The following is a 19,474-nucleotide window of genomic DNA, read 5'->3' as shown; positions in this document are numbered from 1 at the left end:
AAAAGCATATATATGAAAAAAAATCACTGGAAGTAGTACAGAAGAAGGAGCGCTACAGAGAGAGATAAACATCAGTCTTTATACTCTATTGACTTACGTGTATTGGCAGTAATATAATATAATACATATATATACAGTAATATATTTGATGGTTGGTAAATTGATGATAGGAACAGAAAAGAAAAAGTATCCAGTTCTTACTTTTCTGAGTTGCAGAATCCCTTCTTGTGTCAATGTGTTTGTAATAATCTCAAACACGCCCTGGTCATCTCCCTCGATGATGCTGTACGTCGACTTGGCGTTCTCGCCGATGTCTCGATCATTTGCTTTCACCTTCCCACCCTCTTTCCCGATCGGTAGGTCTTCAGGGATCACAAACTCATACAGACCTGAGGATGAACAGACATAGCGCTTTTTTGGTTTAAAGAAACTTTGATCAAATTAGACACAATTATGGAAGCATATTACAGTACTGCATCATCATTAGGCGTTACACAGTTAGAGGAATTAGCTTCCGAGGAGCGCATCTGATGAAATTTACAAAATAACATTTATTTTTCCCAATTATGACCAATCAGAGAAATACTCATTTAGAGCAGCAGTAATTGGTTTTCCCTCTTTATTCGATTTGGCACGGGTTAGGTTATGAAGTTACTTACTTTTAGAGAACTTTGGTGGATTGTCATTGATGTCTTTCAGTGAGATGCTGACAGTAGTCGTTCCAGACAAGCCACCCATGTGACCTCCCATGTCTTTAGCTTGAATGACCACCTGATAATCCTCTCTCATCTCACGATCCATCCCATGGAGAGCAATTCTTATGGTTGCTGGAGGTGGAAACAGTTCATAACACATTAATGCAATTATAAGCATGACTGATATACTCTGCACATCATTGGAATGATGCTCATGTTAGTACACACAAGCAAGCTCAAGAAAAAGGAAGCACGCAGTCACCTTCATGCCCACATTATTCCCCAGTTTAGAACTTGCATTATTTTAGACCATGACCTTAAAAAACAAGGACTCCATACCAAGCAGAGGTAAAGATTTCCCTGAAGGTTCGGTCTCAGAAAAAGCACAGTCTGAGTGAATGTGGTAAGGTGGCCGCGGCGGAGCCAGTCTCGGCACTGAGAATCAGCTGTGTTTGTTTTTGAATGTGTTGTTCCCCAGTCTGCAGTCATTTGTATTCTGATTGAGTGTGAATTATGCTGTCTGTCTTGTATAATCTTGAATATTGTATGCAGAATGGACCTTATTGACTCTGCCGCGGCTCTGAATATAAAAAGGGCTCAGCACCGGCATATACGGATAATCCACTCAGGAAACAGAGGCCCGCAGGATCATCAAATGAATATAAAACCCCTCATAAAAGCCAGGCTTTGGCATGACACCCTGCCTCGGTCCTGAGCTGCCTCAGACAATGATAATATGCTCGGCTATGATGGGAAACATGGGAGGGGTTAGAATGTTGTCTGTATCTGCATTTTATTCCTGAGATAGATTTTCCTTAGAGAAATCTCAGAGTCAGTTTTGCTTTTTGGAGGTCACACACGACACTGATGATCTGAACGACGAGAGAAAATGAAGGGCAAGGAGCTGGACGCCTCTGTGGTAAGAATGCACTGAAAAGAAGAGACACCCCTGTTATTCCAGTCGTTTATTAAAGGATGCCTTTATTCTACTGTGTTATTATTATCTTCACAAGAAAAAAAAAAAAAAGTGCATTTGGCGACTGTGAGCTGAACAGAGCGAACTGAACCAGGCCAGTTGGTAACACTGGGGCCACCGATCACTCCTCCCACGTTCTAACCTTCAGCGAGACTTTTCTGTCCACCGAGTGTGATGTCTTGATTTTTGCTCTCGCATTTTCTTAACACTACTTTTACTTGCTAATTTGTCTGGTCTTGCACAACAGCTGATTTTTCTAGTTAATTAATTTTCCACTTCAAACATGGTATTGATAAAAGTCTTAGTATTAGGTATTAAAATGCAGCATTCTGGGTACAAGAAGATTTGGTTTCAAGCCAACAAAATATTGTTATGTTTGTGTTTCTAGTGTTAATAGCACCTGGAGAACATTAGAGAACATTATTATACATAGATGCACATTTATAGAGAACGTTAAAGAGTCCTCTTTTTTTAAAATCAGTGAAGCAAAATGATGTGAACTGAGTTATAGATAATTACTCCAAGGGCAGCAACATTTCAGACATCATGAAGTCATTGTAATTTTAATGAACAGACAGATATTATATAAAGAAATAGAATTTTAAATCATTTGGGCTCTAAATTAAGTATAAGCTCTGAGGGGCAACAACAAGGTAGCCCCCCCTCCCCCCCATGCAAACAAATAAGTCAATAAGGAAAAAGAGCAACACAAACAAGTTGCTTGTGCTCCATGCAAGCGCACATGCACGCACACACACACACACACACTTCCGTCATCCTGCTACAAGCGACGCCGTCATCTCTGTTGATCATCGTTAATTATTCAAATTAATTCCTAATCACTGAAAAAGGAAGATAGACAAACACTCATTTCCATAGATATTTGCTTCAACTTTTTTTTTTTTTCCACCGACCATTAACCAAGTGATGAATTGGGGCATGATGTTTATTTATTTATTGAATGCTTTTCGTTTTCAGCGTAGTGTTGTGTCAAATTCATTCTAATGGTTGTTTTCCCCCTCACCTTTTATTTTTCATTAACATTCATTAAAACATCTGGCTCACTTGAATGAGCCATCTGCACGTGCACAGCGATCACACAAAGCATGAATGCTAATCCCTAAATTGTCCGTTCAGCCTGTTTTTCGATAATCTCGAGGCGTCCGCATTCGCGGCTGTGACACCTACAGCGGCGAGGACAAGACCGGTTTTTATGTGTTGAACTTGCGAGTGTTCGTTCTAATTATGCACATAAATTCTGAGGCCCCCTTTTCTTGAAGCTTGTTTATTCTGCGTTGTTTTCCAAATTGTGAGCCGTCGATTTCCATCTCATTTCTTATTAATGTAATTTCACCATTATTTAATCATATTGCTTACAGACACATGTTAAAAAGTCAGCTGAAAAAGCAATTAAAGATCCAATCTAGAATGTGGTTTGAGATAACTTTATGCATGATGACGCTGCTGAAGAGTCTGCCTTGTGAAAGGAAGAAGTAATTATTATTGCCATTATTTGGAATTCATAACCCTGTGATGTTATGGAACATAGGAGTGCTGGCCCATTTAGTATTTAGGACTTGAAGTCAAGTGAAAGAAACACGCAACTCACTGATGCAAAGCTCTCCTCATAGAAATCTCATTTGGGGTTCAATAATGAATTTCATGCAGGCTGTTGGGGAACCACACAGTGCTGTTCAGTTTAGTTATCCAAGATAAACATAATAATAAACCGTATGGTTTGATGTATCCACTGATAAAAGGCAGAGTTGTGTCCTCAGTCACATACATGCATATTCTATTCTTCCTTTCCCAAAAGCTTATAAATGTATAATTCTCATTCAGTCTCATTCTGAGTGCTTCAGGGCCACTCGGTACTGTTCAGTGCCGTTCTGAGTGGTAGTGTGTTAGTTTATTATACAGATCACCTTTAAGCAATATTGTCAGTATGTAATATTATCTCTTTGTGATTTCATTAAAGAAGCCTAAATAGTGTCTAATAGAGATCAAAATGATGCATGTTGGGAGCCCGTGTGTGGACTGTATTTGTGTTTCATTCACATCAGCCGTGTGGGGCTTTTTTTTTTCCAGATTAATTCTTTTCTTTTCTTTTTTCCTACTGAGTTGCTGCATTATATTCATATTACATGTTTCAATTAAATCTGTACGGCCCTCAGTACAGTTACAGTGCCCCCAGATGTGCTCGCCCCTGCGTACAGTTTAAATTTTGAAGCATAAATGTACATGAATGAGCAGCTGCAGAGGGAAGCCGTAGTGTAAGGGAGTGAGCCAGGAAGCCAGATTTACCAGTAGCCTCATGCAGCGATAATCTACAAGCATTTAAAAAAACAAAACAAAAACAAAAACAGATGGTGTGAGTTACCTGCAGTAATGGTGTCTTTACACAAATAACCAAAACATGTTAGGCCCCCTTTTTGGAAGCATGTAATGTTGTCCCTCACAGCCTTGCTGAACAGAGGAGAGTTAACATGATAATGCAGACATACAGTGCTTGTTAACACAGTTATGTGTTAGTCCTTTCAGAAGTGTTTGCACTTTAAGCGTAAATGCAATCCAACAGACTGATATCACCTCAGGTGGGCAAACAGGTGGGGAAACTGTTGCATCTCCACCTGCTGGAATCAGCACAGCCTGTAACACCTGCTATTAGTGCTCATGTTAAAATCGGGATCCCACTCACCACTCTTCCATTAGTGTTTATTTTCTATTTGGTACCAAAAACTGGGCTACATTAGAAATGAATGTAAAGTGGTTTCAAACTGAACTAAACTTCCACTGAAATTCAGATGGGATAAGTTTATAGACTAACACAAAGGCAGAGGGGGGGGGGGGGGGGGGGGGGGGGGGTTCACTTCAAGCCAACCACTGCTTTGCAGCATGCATCAGTGTTTTATTACAAAAAAACAGAGCAAGTGACCCTGAGACACAAAATAGCATGAGCTATTAGTCAGATAACTTATATAACAATGTCCCACTGCGATCTGCTGTTTAAACTTTTAGTGTTTTTGTTAGTTGATCTGATACAGAGTTGTGTCTTTACATTATATATTTGCATCTATGTATAATAAGTCTAACTTTGGTAAAGTTATTCCTGCCATTTGGACTTAACCAGAGAGTCGCCCACATAGTGATAGACCACAACTTGACCTGAGATGACATTGTAAGCTCATTTTCCTGACTCAAAGCAGGTAATGAAAAAGGGCAGTGTTTAAATACTGAAAGGTTCTGGCCTGATGTGCATGGCCCCGTCTGGAAGAAAAAAGACTTATGAAATAATCCTTAGATGTAATCACTGTCCCGTCTCTCCGTAAAAACCTATTTCTTTCCTTTTTGTCCCGTTATGGACGACGTGTTCATTCATTGCATTTTGTAATACATTATGCTCTCCATTGGTTAGAAGCAGACAAAGGACTTGCACAATGTATTAGCTCCCATTAAATTTAATGAAGCAACGTTTTGATCTCACAGAAATCTTCGTCAGGCTTTGTCAAGCAAACAATGAAAAACAGCACAAAGGGCTCTGCGTGCCCCACAGAGGTGCCCTCCATTTTTTCTCCTCATGCAAAAACACTATAATTACACAAGACCTGTAAACTATTACATGTGTAGCATTTAGCAGGTTTTTTTTTTTCGGTTGTAAGAAAAATAAATCATTCTGCACAGGTGGCTCTTAAAAACAAAGAACCAAAAAGTGTTAGTAAATTTACTTAATTTCCATGAGCAAAGACAGAAGGTTTTTTTTTTGTTTTGTTTTTTTTTAAACACATCTGATTATTAAATCACACGTGTAACCTTAGATTTAATTAACTTTCCTGGATAACATGAATATACTGTAGGTCACTGGCCACTCCAGTCAGTCAACATTTGTACCACTGCAATGAGATCAAACATTCTAAAACAGCACAAACCAGAGACCTACACTTACCTGAGTTGGGGTCAATAGAGAAATAAGGTTGTCCCTCCAGTATGCTGTAGACTAGCTTAGCACTGTTTCCGTACACAGGATCATCGGCATCTGTAGCTGTTACTGTGATAACTGAGGTACCTGTGGAGCAGAAAGACAGAGTTATAAACACCTCTATAGGCAATCATCTCCATGTCACCGTAAACTAAAATGCTGAGTGCTGAGCCAGTCCAGATCAGACTACAGTCCCATTCATCCCATCCTGTGCCATGTAAGGCCCCAATCACGCAGGCCAGTCAGTGACCCCCTAGTAAACACCTGTTGTCAGAGAAAAGTGCGTATTCTGCAGCTGGTTGGCAAGTGTTTGCTGGCTATTGCAAAACTGGTCATAAAGAGGTATACAATACTGCAGCAAAAACCTCCGCCTGCTTTGTAATTATGGTACTAGCGAACAGTTCCGATAGCAAACCGATGAAATTCTCAGCCCACCGTGACAGTACCTCAGCCTCAGCCTCATCAACCGCCGGTTAGAACCCCGTACATGGAAAATCTACGTGAAAAATGTTGACTTGTCTGCAAACACTCAGAAACTACTCACAAAGCAGTGAAAACCACAATCCAAACAGAGAACTGAGAACATTTGTTGTGCCTTGCTGCTGTGATCAATGCATTTCAAAAGGTGGAACTCTTACTTTGAAAGAAAATATTCTCCATTTCCGGTTTGTGGCGTTTTAGTACAGCTCAGCATCTTCCATGCAAACTACGGGTAATCAGCTGAGCAATCACGCTGAGGTGTTTGTTGCAGAACCCACTTTGCAACTGACTTCCCCGAGTGACAGCCAAGAACCTCCAGCAACCACTCGCCAACTACACATACACATTTTTTCCTATTGACCAAGGTTGCCAGAGGGGGGAGCTGATTGGTCTCTAGGGCTGTGTGACTGAGACCTGAGCTGAACTTTGCAGTTACAGTTCTGGAGTCACTGTCAACTTGTGGTAAATGCGACATGATCCAAAAAGATGTTTTAATGAGAGTTTGACTTAAGTGAGCAAAGAAGTCATGTAACTGTTGACTTTCTTGTCTGTGACAACTGATGTGTCAATGTGACAGTTATCAGTGTGTCAGATATTTATATAGCAGGCAAAGTAACTGCACCTATAGATGGGCAAATTATGCTACATTCTTTTCACAGTTTTTTCTCTTTCAGGACTGCAGAGTGCATGCACACCAGCACATCAAGCACCTGAAATCGCTCTCTTGAAGGTCATTAGATATTCAGATGCAACCACATAGGAAACATTTCTTTGAATTTGTCAAATAAAAGTTTGGCTGTTAGTGTAACTGTTGGCTCATTTATTTAAAAGTGCTAATAGGATATCACACAGTCTTTAACATTACAGCAATTAGCAATTACCTTCACACCAACAGTGTTCAATATAACATAAATAAAGGTCTTTATTACAGCAGCTTCATAAGGTCTTTATGAGAAAAATGTATGCAAGGACTTTCATCAATATCTAAGTCAGTCAAATGCTCAAATCAGGAAATAGATTAGTGACAATTCAATCCACCATTCATAGATCCATTAGAAGGTGTCAGGAAAAAAAAGTGCACAGAAAATCTTAATATAAAGAGACAATTGAAGCAATTAAAATCATCCTTTTTAATCCAAAGTGACCCAGCTACTCGTCAGTCTTCATCTGAGAAGCAGAGAAAAGAAGCTGACGTGCTGACAGTGAGCAACATGCTGGCAGAACGCTACAGATGGTATGGTAATTGTTTCTGTGAAAGATGTTTAGAGGTGTTCTGACAACAAAGCGAGATGTCCCCAGTCGCAGACGGTGAAGGTCCTGCCACCAGCACCTAAATCTGTCCACAGCAGCTGAGAGCGCTTGTTGCGTAAAGACCTGTGGCGAGTTAAGTGCTCTGGCTCCAGGACTGCGATTCAGATGTTCCAGTTATGGATTAAATCATGAAAAGAAAATCATAAAAATATGTGCCAGATGTGATATGAACAGTTGCTGCATAGTTTACAGTGTGTAAACAACAAATCAGACATCTGTATTATGTTGGTATATTATCTTTTGCTACTTTTACGAGCACCGAAACAATTACCATCGAACCTGCTCACCAGTGTGCACCATACTGATGGCTTACTACTTCTAATCAACAAGAAGTTCTAAAAAAAAAAAATGAGAATACATTTCATATCCAAATATCCAAGAGCTTCAGTGCTGTTCAACAACTACACAAACCTCTGATAAATAAATAAATACAAATAAGATGATTTTTGCATCCACGTGGTGCCGTTTTTGAACTTATCTCCCATTTTATGCCGTCAGCTACACGTGTCACCCACTGATTAATAGTCACAGCCGCGTCTGCGGTCTTGTAACAGCAAAACAAAGCAAGAGCCACCTTTGCACTCTAACTGCTGTAGCAGTTTCACTGTTGCAACCCAATTATTTCACAGTGAGAGAGCCTCAAGTGGTCCTCTGAGACTGAGGTGTTCCAGTAATTCATAGTCTTATGATGACCCATGCTGTTGTGTTGCCAAGGCTTACCTTGTAAATTTCCTGAGCTTGTTACACCCCATGCCTTTTGCAGTGTTTAGATCATAGCAGATCAATGAGCTCTTTTTTCTGTGTTTCTGCTCGCTGCACTAGCACCAGCAAAAAAAACCAAACACGCAGCACAACTTAAGCTTCAGCCACTGATACACTTACAGAGATATGTTTTTTTTTTCTTTAATCTACTAAAACTGTCATTCACAGGGACTACTTTCAGTCTATATTAAATATAAACTGCAAGTTTTATTCCTCTTTTCACATTTCAGCATCTCTTAACACTGCATATACCTGCACAAACTGTATGCAACAGAAACTGCTGAAGAATCTCACATCAATTTTAATCTACAGAAAATATAGAACAACATATCAGTAAGAGGGCCTCCGTGTCTGCACCTGACAGCTCTGCCAGAACACCTGATATAAAGTGGAAATGTGTTACATAAGTGAATAAAGTATCAAATAAATTGGCTGACAGAATTTAAGGAAACATAATTATTTGAATTATATCTCACAGATGTGTGCATTAATCCAAATTGGAGCGCTCATGCAGTATTTCCAGGAAGCAAATTATATCCTGTGTGCCATAGGTGTTTGCCAATTGTCAAATGAATAAAATGAAAGACAGCTAAGGAAATTGCACCTCCCTTTTCCAGAGATACAGAGCCTTATCTGCCTTAAAGTTAAATTACTACTACTACAGAGGGAGAAGGCAGCCATCTACACATCCCTAATTATGAAAAGTACCTCCGTACTTCTAAAAGGTGTCTGACTATTGCAAACAGGCTTTAGAAATTCAGTTACACTATGGATTGAAGTAGGAAAGTAGGGGTAGGAAAAAAAATCTTCATAAAAACAGTGGAACCAGTGAGGCATGAAATAGCTCCCTCTTTCTTTCCCTCCCACAGGGGTAAAATGCTCCTCACTACCCCTGATAAAAAAAATGAGGGATTAGGAAAGCCAGTGTTTTGGTCCTGTTTCAAATCAGTGCAGATTAGCTCATCCTTTCCCTTGATAATGCACAGAGAATTCAGGGACACTGCAGCAATGGATGCAGCTGTAGGCCAGGCAATGGGCACAGAAACTCAATTGTAGGAGGAATATTGTCTCTGGCTTTTATTTGAAGCCTGTAGCATTGTGGGGACTACAATAATAGCAACACAACACCTACAGTATAAATGTCCTGGGATGAAAAATCTGAATGGTTGCTAAAAACAAAAAACGTGCAGGAAGGGATTAAGTATGTAAAAAGCCTACAATGGAATATGAAAACAGTTCACTGGAATTCAGCTGATGTCCTGCACACATCACTGCAGCACCTCAAAAGTGTTTCATATTCTTGGTCTAACCTGTTACATGTGTGGAAGAAACATGTAATCACGCTACTCTGTGCCTAAATGGATTCGTCTCACCTGTTTCCTGCTGTCTGGCAGATCCAAAGACACTGAAAGAGTGCAGAGAAGCCTCTACAGGGAAAGCAAATCTCCCTCTGTTGGTTTGGGCAGCCGGCCGCAGGGTAATATGCATTAAGGACGTATGAAAATACAGCCCGCGTTTACGGGTGTTTTCCCACGTTAAGTGTAATCGCATTAATCATGTTCTGAAGTTCACAGGATTTAATACCACACCAATAATTTAAACACACATCATTCTCAAAGGACATCATTACTGTACAGTGTATGAAAATTTACAGCCGTAGTGTTTTGGTTGAAGGGCATGCGGTGGCTAAAAGGCTCCTCGTGATAAAGACACGGGGGTCTAGCCTCATGTTTTACCAACCGACAGAAATAATAGGGCTCACACTTCCTATTTACTCTGTACACTGGCTTGGTGATAGGAAATCAATAGGAATCTTTCTTGGACCAGAGAGGGGATAAATTGGGAGATGCAGCCCGGTGTGACACACAATGGCTATGGAAGGACACTGCAGCTTATTTTCTGTAACACATTATACTGTAACACAGCCTCATCCGTATAGCCTGCTTATTTCCTCTGAAGGAATCGAAATAAAACCAAACAGGGAAAAGTAGTAAAAACATTTAAAACATCATGAGATGCCCGTTTACAGATACTCACAGACAGAACAAGGGAAAAAAAAGGAAATTTTTAGCATTACAGTTCTACTTTTCTACAGCTTCATCTCCAAGTAGGGATTTTTATTTTACAGATCTACCTGTCAGCAGAATCTCTGCCATTAAACAGCAATATTTCCAGGAAGCGTGATCAAGTGTTCAAAAATGTGAAGGTTACATTATTCTGCTTATTTACCTCAGCTAGGAGATACTGTCGCATGGGCTCCTCTACAAAAACATTTCCCAGTTTCAAACACTACACTGCACAACACTATTATAAAGTCCTCATTATAATGTTTACTGTATACACATACTGGTTACATTTTCCAACTGATGCACCAAGAACATAAGCTGCTTTTTTCCTTTATTGCCCAAAATTCACCCTCAGCGTGTTTAATACAATTCAGCAAACTGCACGGCAGGGAAGCACTCCTGAGTTCAAGTACCATCATACCTATAATCACTCCAAAGAATGTGTCATTACAGTTCATTTACTATCACTAGAATGCTACAATTCTCCCCCACATCTGTCTGTCCAACAAGCATGGCAGCCGTGTAACATCTCAGCTCTTCTCAGCTTGGACCAGCTCAGAACCGTGAAGGGTAGAAGACAGGGGGCATTCATATGTATGCAGGCACTGAGCCGTGGAGAAGGGATATCACTGAGGCATGGGGAGAGCTGTGGGCTGCATGAGGCGTCGGGCTAACAGTGCCCTGCTGTGAGCCCTACTGGGGTAAAACAATACTGTTTATGTCTGACTGGCTTTACACTGGGGGTGCTGAAAGAGAGAGAGAGAGAGAAATCAAGATGGACGGACAGTAAAGTGCACAGACGTCCACAGTAGATTAGTTAGCTTGTATATTTTCTTAATAATATGCAGATCAGACACTGATATTGCAAAGTTTTCTTTGTTAACAAAAGGCCGCTCCTTTTGTATCCTTTTTGGAGCTGCTGTAACCTGTTAAAGTAAAACGCTGCTGTCTAAAAATAGCTGCCTCCAAATGGCTTTTGGATCAACTCAGTAACAACAAAAACAAATGATTAAAATTGCTTCAATATAATATCAGCTGAAAAGTCAACTGCTATTGGCTGCAGTGTGTTGGCTATAAAGCTGTCTGGTTATCACTCACTATCTGCTCAACTACTCAGCAACTAATGACACACTTACCCTGTCATATGATTGGGTAAGTGTGTCCAAACTATTGACTGGTACTGTATAGGCTATAAATAAATATGCCTATGTAATACACAGGCCCCTGTTATATTGTCTTTATAAATTGATCTATAATTATGTAACTACACCTATCCAGAAGTATTGTTTTTTTGTAATATATTATATACTATCAGTGAAGCGTCTTCTTCCACCACTGGACAGCAACAACTGTCAATGAGTGCAGTGGATATGGTTATGGTGGATGTGGTGTGTTACTTACATCAGCAGACATGAATCAAGTGTGAATACTGGTGACAGATGCACCAGCACAAATCTAAGCAATGTTCCCAAATTTCAGTGTACGTAACCATGTAAGTAAATCGATGCATGCATAATTTGTTCAGCCATACTCTATGCATGTATGTTTTTATGCCTCCAAACAAGCATAATTTGCTCATCATGAAAATCATGTGATTATGATGCACCATACCTGCAACAGATGTGATGTTAATGCAGCAGCACCACTGATACTGTTTTCTTTTCTGAAGCTTACATGGTTTTTATGAATCCCTTTGTTCCCTATGATGATGTGCTTTATTCACAACATTTCAGAATAAGTTCACATAATCTGTCTGAAACGCTGTTGAGTCTATTATACTGCTAACTGGTAGTATAATATATCATTCCCTAATCTAAGTCTGACACTGTATTGGAAACATTTTCAGTCATTTTTTTTATACTGTCATAATTTCATTACTGTCAACAATACACTTTCAACTGTGATAATTAAATGTATTAAATCTGTACCTGTTATTACGAAATAGCAAAGCTCAAAATGCAGCAACTGGTAAATTTGACAGTTGTTAACTGCATGTTTACTGTAGCTGTTAATATCATCAGTATGCATGCTGTCCACGTCACACAATGTTCTTAGAGTCAAGCGTCACTTTTCTTACAAGAGTGCATGAAAACTAATGCAATGAATCCAAGCATGCTGAGCATGTAATAATCCAGTGGTACTTACTGTTTCATTGTATCCAGCCTTCTCTTAGCCACAGCCCTCCACCCCCCCCCCCCCCCCCCCCTCCCCCCACCCCCACCTCCGGCCCCGTCTTTCTAGGTCAAAAAGATGGCGTGCCAAATCCCTTTTTCTAAAATGGCTGGTCCATGAGGCTGGACTGTCCCCTGATAACACCATTGCTGTGACAGGAAAGTGATTATGTATTGATCAAGATCACATAGACACTGGTGTAGCTCTCTCTCCTGTCTGTGGGCAGAGAGGATAATAGCTCATGATCAGACAGGTAGACTGACAGCCCATCTCTCCGGGCAGTGCTGGAAGCACTATTTTTGGACAGTACCACCTCTGCGATTGAAATTCATGTTCACGGATGGGGAGTAATGCAAGAATTAAGAGGCGATTAGCACTGTGAGGCAGAGTATTGTCAAACACAAAGTGTGGTGCGGTGCTGTAGTGTGGCAGGCCAAAGCTCTTGATAACACAGAAAACGGTTGTAACGAGGTGGAGAAAACAAGCGTATCGAGGCATCCTTTCATCTATCCAACCATCCCCGTCCGTTTATTCTCTCAGAGGAGAAGATGACATACTTGGAGCACCGCCAGTTGATTTTCCGACAGTAGTCAAAGCCAGTTTTAGGTTCCTGGGCTACAGATGGGCATTTATGGCAACAATGCAGATGGGCATTAAGGAAAACCCTTAAACAAATAAGCATGTTCATAAACAACTGGCATGTGAGAGCTTTTCTCATTTACAAGTGCAGCCTCACAACTCCCAGCTTTTCAATTGTCATCATTTTCTCTCATCTACAGCCCAGACATCTTCACCAAGATGTTTTATATGTTCATGAGGAAGATGTAAGTATTTACATTATAGGATGGCAGAGTAAATAACTGCAAAGCAGGGAAAAAAACAAACAACAACAAAAACAAAACAAAACAAAAACACGGGCTCCTTCAGCCCATCAGTCTTCATAGCAGGACTAATGCATACTCATGCTAAGCTGCATATTTCAGCAGGCCTGCAGCATGCAGCTGAAGAACGGGGGAAATGAATGAGGAATGACCTGCAGTAGCTAAAAGCTGTGCCAGAGGGAGGTGTGTGTGTATATTATATGTATATAATATATAATATACACACTTCTCACCAGTATATATCCAGGTTCCCCAACACCTGACACAAACCTTGTTAAGCTGGGCAACATCTGAGCCAGTATAGCTTTAGCTTTGTGTCTCTCACTCATACATTGGGTATTTGGCCCGGGGACCCTTACAGGATGCACGCCTCGACTGGGATTCAAACCCAGACTGACTGTTCCAAAAACAGTTATTCTGTCGCTATAATATCCAACTATTTCATCAGGAATTCAGTTGAACTATGGAAGACAGCAATGGAGGCCAACTTTAAGGCAATCGCACAAGTCATCAAGTGTGGAATACATTAAGATGATGAACTGTCCCCACTGCTCTTCTCATCACTCAGCTCATCACTAAGAGTGAATCCAGATGTAGATTCAGGAGTGGCGTGACCATCAGCCACCTCCTGTACATGGATGACATCAAGCTGTACGCCACTGATCCAGGATATCATTCAGACTTGATAAGTGCGGGGACAATTACAAGTACCTGGGTATCCTGGAACTGGAAGGGTGGCTCCAGCAGATTGTTTTTCTGGGGTTTTTTTGAAGATAAGATATGGTTGTCAGCATCCAAGAAATTGCTCCCCAGAGCCAGTGATGGATAAGGGATGCTGCACCTTTGAAGAGTAAGGGGACCGTCACACTTAAGCACTTACATTGTCATTGTTGTAGTACAATTACTAGTCTTTTATAAGACAGAGAGGGAGCCTCACAGAGAAGCCAGAGCCAGTGTTTGTGTATGTGTTTATGTGCTGGTCTGTGTGTCTGTGTGTGTACATGACATCTCCTTTTCAAGTAGTCGGCTACTGAGTCTGCTGCCTTGACAAGCCATTTACAGGAACGGCAGGAACAAAATAATTAAGAGGGTCCTTTGTTCCCCACTGATGGCCCTGACATATGCTGCCATTTTAAAGGGTTGTGTCATTGATTCACTTTAATTAGTTCATAGGAAATGTGTGGAACATGCAGATAGAGTTCAGGACTGGAAGTCGAGGACGGAAAATTGGGCACTTCACATATTTAATTGCTCCCAAGGCATTTACAATGGCAAGGTAATAACAAAGAATAAGGCAAAGTATATTGTCTAATGAACAACTTTATCATGGGTAAATGAACAAAATGTTGCTTAATTTGGGAACTGTGCCACAGGGGCAAGGGTGTTTAATGTGATATAATGTGAATTATGCTTCCTCAATAGAAAAAAAAAAAAGTTTCAGCATAATGCAAAACTGAGGTAGGAAATGAACTTGCAGTTACCACCAGCTCCTGAGTGCGGAAACCAAAGATCAAAGTTATTACTTAATATCAGAAATAAATTACTTGTGTATGCTGTGCCAAAACGCCCTTAACGTGGGGGTGCAGTACTGTTCCCGGCGAGCTCCTCAGCGGTCAACACAACAACAAGGAAGGACACTCCCCGTGTTTATGTAATATTCCTGTTTGCTTGTGAGCGTGCAAAGGCTCTCTGACAATTTTATAGGCAACCTATCAATGGAATACTGTACATCTATATATCTGTGTACGGTCCTGCACAGTCAAACATCCTATTTGACAATCCTTGTTTCCCTACCGATCAAGTTCAAGCTCCTCACAGTGCGTTAGCGGCAAATGTCCTCAGGATCAAATGTTCCTGACAAACATCAGGCCACATCAGGAGGGAGAAAAAGAGCAGCAGATAACTCAGCAAGCTTCCCTTGAAACCCAGACAAGGAAATAGACAGCACTGTGCAGTCATGAAGAAGCCGTGCTGATTCAATATAAAGGAAAAGCATTACCAAGTCGGCCAAATCAGAAGTTTTTGCCACGGTGAGTTATGTTGTTTAAAGCTCAGTTGTGGTTATGTTGAAAGGCTCTTCAAACATTTTCTGATGAGTTCTGTATTATGAGTTTTGGAGACCTCTTCTAGATAAACACAGAGTAATCTTCCAATTTAAAAAAGCTTAAATTTTGATTATTCAGTTTGTGACTGAAATTAAAAATAAGTCAAGAACTAAAAGACTAAATTAAATCTAAAAGAATAAAATAAAGCTGTCATTGAAAAAGTATATTTTTATATACATTACAAAATAACCCAGCAAAACGGGATAGTATAATCATCCACAATGGCCTTTCCAAATGAATGGACTTAGTTTAGATATTTGTAATGGAAAAAAAAAATTGATTTGCTTTAGTTGCCAGCATGAACATTCACATTCATTCAGTGTGTTATTTTCATATTCTGGGAAGACCAGCAGCAGTGAGGATAATATTGCATTAAAAACAAAGGACAGAGCTGGGGGGGGGGCATTAAAATCCCTCCCTCAGCAATAACTCCCCCAGGCTGCTGCCACAAGAAGATGTTCTCAGTCGATTACATATTTTCTATTCTTACAGCCTGCAGAGGTAAAATAAAATAAAATAAAAATCCACTGAGTGACAGCCGTAGTCCACAGTCTGTAGCCCATAACTCTGGCAATTGGCTAAAAGTAATGTGTGACAGAGGTCTTCCACCTCCCACACAACTGCATTAAGACACTGAACTCAACTGAATCCGGCCATACTGTGGGTTTTCTAAGGAATATGCGCTGTCATCTGATAGGCGTCCCGGAGCGAGAAGGGTTAAAGCGTTTTCCCTGAGGAATCTCGAAACGTACTACATCTACGTGACTGGTGACTTAATGTCTCTGTCAGCCGGTGAGAGCGGTGCTATGCTGGCGTCTGACAAGCAATCCATCACCGAGAACACACAGACAGAAAGCTGCACGCAGCCACATAACGTGTCCACACGAGACATGCCGACATCCATGCCTACAGCCGACTCATGCCGGCACATACGTGCTCATGCAGATCTATAATGGAGACAGACACACAGTCACGCACTTGTTAACATGCTTGTTAACGTGTCACAAATCACAGAGAGACCGGCAGAAACACTCTCTGATGGTGAGCAAACATCCAGCACACAAATAAACTCTCCAAAGGACGTGGCCGACAAACACAAAGGGGGAAAATGAGAGAAGAAAAGATGGTGGAATGTGGATTTACACCCCTAGTAATCCCAAGGTTTGTTTACACTCCCAGAAGTGAAGTGAAATTTTAAAGGGCTATCTCTGTGGCGTGCTGGAGAGCAGATTCACCCAATTACACAGCAGCCCCCAGTGTGACACAGCAAACCTGCTGTAGGATTGACTGTGAATGTGTTTGTGTATGTGTGTGGCTCTGCGTGTGTGTGTGTGTGTGTGTGTGTGTGCACATGTGGACAGCAGACTGTGACTGTGGTAAAACTACAAACTGACTAAATCCATACTGCAGCGTTGAGAGCAATACAGCTGCCAATGCTCCAAAAACACAAAAAAGTAGAGCTCAACAAGGTTGTGTGATGCCAAAAACCAGCAGCCTGTGTGACAGTAAGACAGGACACACACACTCACACTCACACACACACAGTAACGCCAGTGGAATTTTGTATCATTTTGCAAAAACACAATAAAAATTCAGCATTTAAAGTCATCAATGAACAAAATATGAGGAAAAAAAAAAAAGGGAAACATACATTTCGGGGGTCTTAATTTTGATGACAGACAGAAAAACCATGCCAGAGTTGTCTTCTTTCTTTTTATTTATTTAATTTTCTACTTTGTCTTTATTGTATCAGACAGCTGAGGCGTAGCAGCGACGGTTTTAGCTAATGGGGAGAGACATCAAGAGTACGGCCTCGCCCGCACTGGAGATTTGATCCTTTCGTCTTATCAGCTTCTTTTTCAAATGACCTTGCTGTACAGACTTTTATGCCCCCCCCCCCCTTTATTCTCTGTCAATGATTGGATGGGACTCTCTAGTCTCAAATCTCTGCCACCTTGATGAATGTGTTCCACCCTCTTTTATGTTGCATTGACCAATCTCTCTTTACTACACACTACAGTAATGCTACATGAATTTTGGCTGTAGCCATGCATGCACACACACACACACACACACACACACACACACACACACACACACACACACACACACACACACACACACACACACACACACACACACACAAACAGCTAATAAAGATATTTGCTAAGTGCCCTTTTTTGTCTCTCTTTATGCTGTTTCTGCTTTATTTCTCCTGCAGTTAAATTAAGTCTACGCTCTTTTGTGGGAGCAAAATGTAACTTTAAGGAGTGTTATTATGGCATTCATTTGGAAGCAATTGCTGCTTTTAATTTTAGGTACTGACTGTTGGGTGCCTGCAGGGTCCAAATAGCTATGGTTGGTACCTCAGACAATTAATAATGCAGACATGGAAGGATGAGAGTATGGGAATCCTTTTTTTTTTTTTTTTTCCTCAACACTGTAAAATTAGATGAAGACAAAACATGAACACACAACCTCCAACTCACAAACACACTCACATACAGACACATTTTTACTTTGACATGTGGCTGGAGAGCCAGGGAGTAAAATTCTCGCTATTTTTGAAGCAACAAGAGTAAGTGGGATTGACGGACACAATGCAAGATACAGCAGGAAACGGACGCAGAGGAGCAAATAGGGACGAATACACCACAGGACAAGTGCACCAGAAAGGGCCCTACAACAATACATTAAAAATCCACAACATTCTCCTTGAATAATTAAAGGGTGAGCCACGGTTGTGTACTGAAGGAGAAAGCTTTCTGGCATCTCAGCAGATATGAGTAAGCATTTGCCAAGTTTGAGGTGCAAACTGGAGCCATCCTCAGTTTGCATGCTATAGCAGTGATGGGGACCTCCCACTCACCAGCACGACTCCACACAGTCACTTTCAGCACAGTACACACACACACACACACACACACACACACACACACACACACACACACACACACACACACACACACACACACACACACACACACACACACACATTTAAGTGTGATATTGAAGGATTAACAATGCTAAACATTCACAAAAAATCTACACCTACATCTTAATCATCGACATTTCAACAATAACTACTGTTAATGCATGTATAAGTAAAGAGATATGAAAAAGGAAAACATAATTTGTGTAAAACCATAAACAAGAACATATTGTGCAGTTCAGCATTCAGAGAATGTGCAGCAAGTGCTTCTGTCTCAGTGTGGTACCTGCAGAGCAGGGGGCGAGGAGACAATTAGTGAGCAAGGATGTGATTGGCTATGTGAGACAATGATTGTTTCAGCTACACCACATCTATTTCCAGTAAGATGTGCCCTGCTCAATAAATGGCATTCACAGCAAACCTCTCAGATCTCAAATGAGGATAAAGTCAAATTATATATGAATTCTACTGCTGTCAGCTGCACCTGGTGATTCAATCCCTGCAGAGCTTAATCAGCCATTTAAGTTAGAGGATTTTTTTCCCCTTTTTCATCTACGTGCAGGGCTGGACAAGCCATTGAGGTAGGGTCAAAGTACCCTTTGCTTTTCTTAATCAATTAACTTGGGCGGCATAGTGGTGCAGTGGTTAGTACTGAATGTTCTCCCTGTGTCTGAGTGAGTTCTCTCCAGGCTTCCTCCCACAATCCAAACACAAGCACAGTAGGTTTATTGATAATTCTAAATTGGCTGTAGGTGTGAATAGTTGTCTGTCTTTCTGTGTTAGCACTGCAATAAATTGGCAACCTGTCTAGGGTGTACCCTGCTTCTTGCCCCATGACAGCTGGGATAGCAAGCCGAGCCAAACCGTGACCCTGTATTGGATATGCCAAATAAACTGGATGGATGGATGGATAGATGGATGGATGGATGGATGGATGGATGGATGGATGTCCAATTACATCTCTAAAACCCTGCACATTTGGGCTCAGTGTCATATTTGAGCAGCAAAAGCAATCAGAACCAAAATGGACAAAACACTGTCCAAGACAGAACCAGAGGAATCGCATTAAAACAAGACAGGAAGAGAAAGAAAAGAGGAAGAAATATAAATTAAAAAAA

The 19,474-nt window shown here is 40.8% G+C and overlaps 1 protein-coding gene across 1 annotated transcript in view; it reads right to left on the bottom strand.

The window, feature by feature from the left end:
- Window positions 1–19,474, bottom strand: part of cdh8 (cadherin 8) — a 94,539-nt gene that overhangs the window by 23,269 nt on the left and 51,796 nt on the right. Inside the window, exons 4-6 of the mRNA XM_030723870.1 lie at window positions 5,615–5,734; window positions 660–827; window positions 202–389 (exon numbers count right to left, since the gene is read on the bottom strand). Coding sequence (XP_030579730.1) covers window positions 202–389; window positions 660–827; window positions 5,615–5,734 — 476 coding nt within the window. The remainder of the gene's footprint in view (window positions 1–201; window positions 390–659; window positions 828–5,614; window positions 5,735–19,474) is intronic.

This window comes from Archocentrus centrarchus, chromosome 3 (assembly GCF_007364275.1).
Source record: "Archocentrus centrarchus isolate MPI-CPG fArcCen1 chromosome 3, fArcCen1, whole genome shotgun sequence".
Taxonomy (NCBI): Eukaryota; Metazoa; Chordata; class Actinopteri; order Cichliformes; family Cichlidae; genus Archocentrus; species Archocentrus centrarchus.
This window is presented reverse-complemented; position numbering and strand designations above follow the sequence as displayed.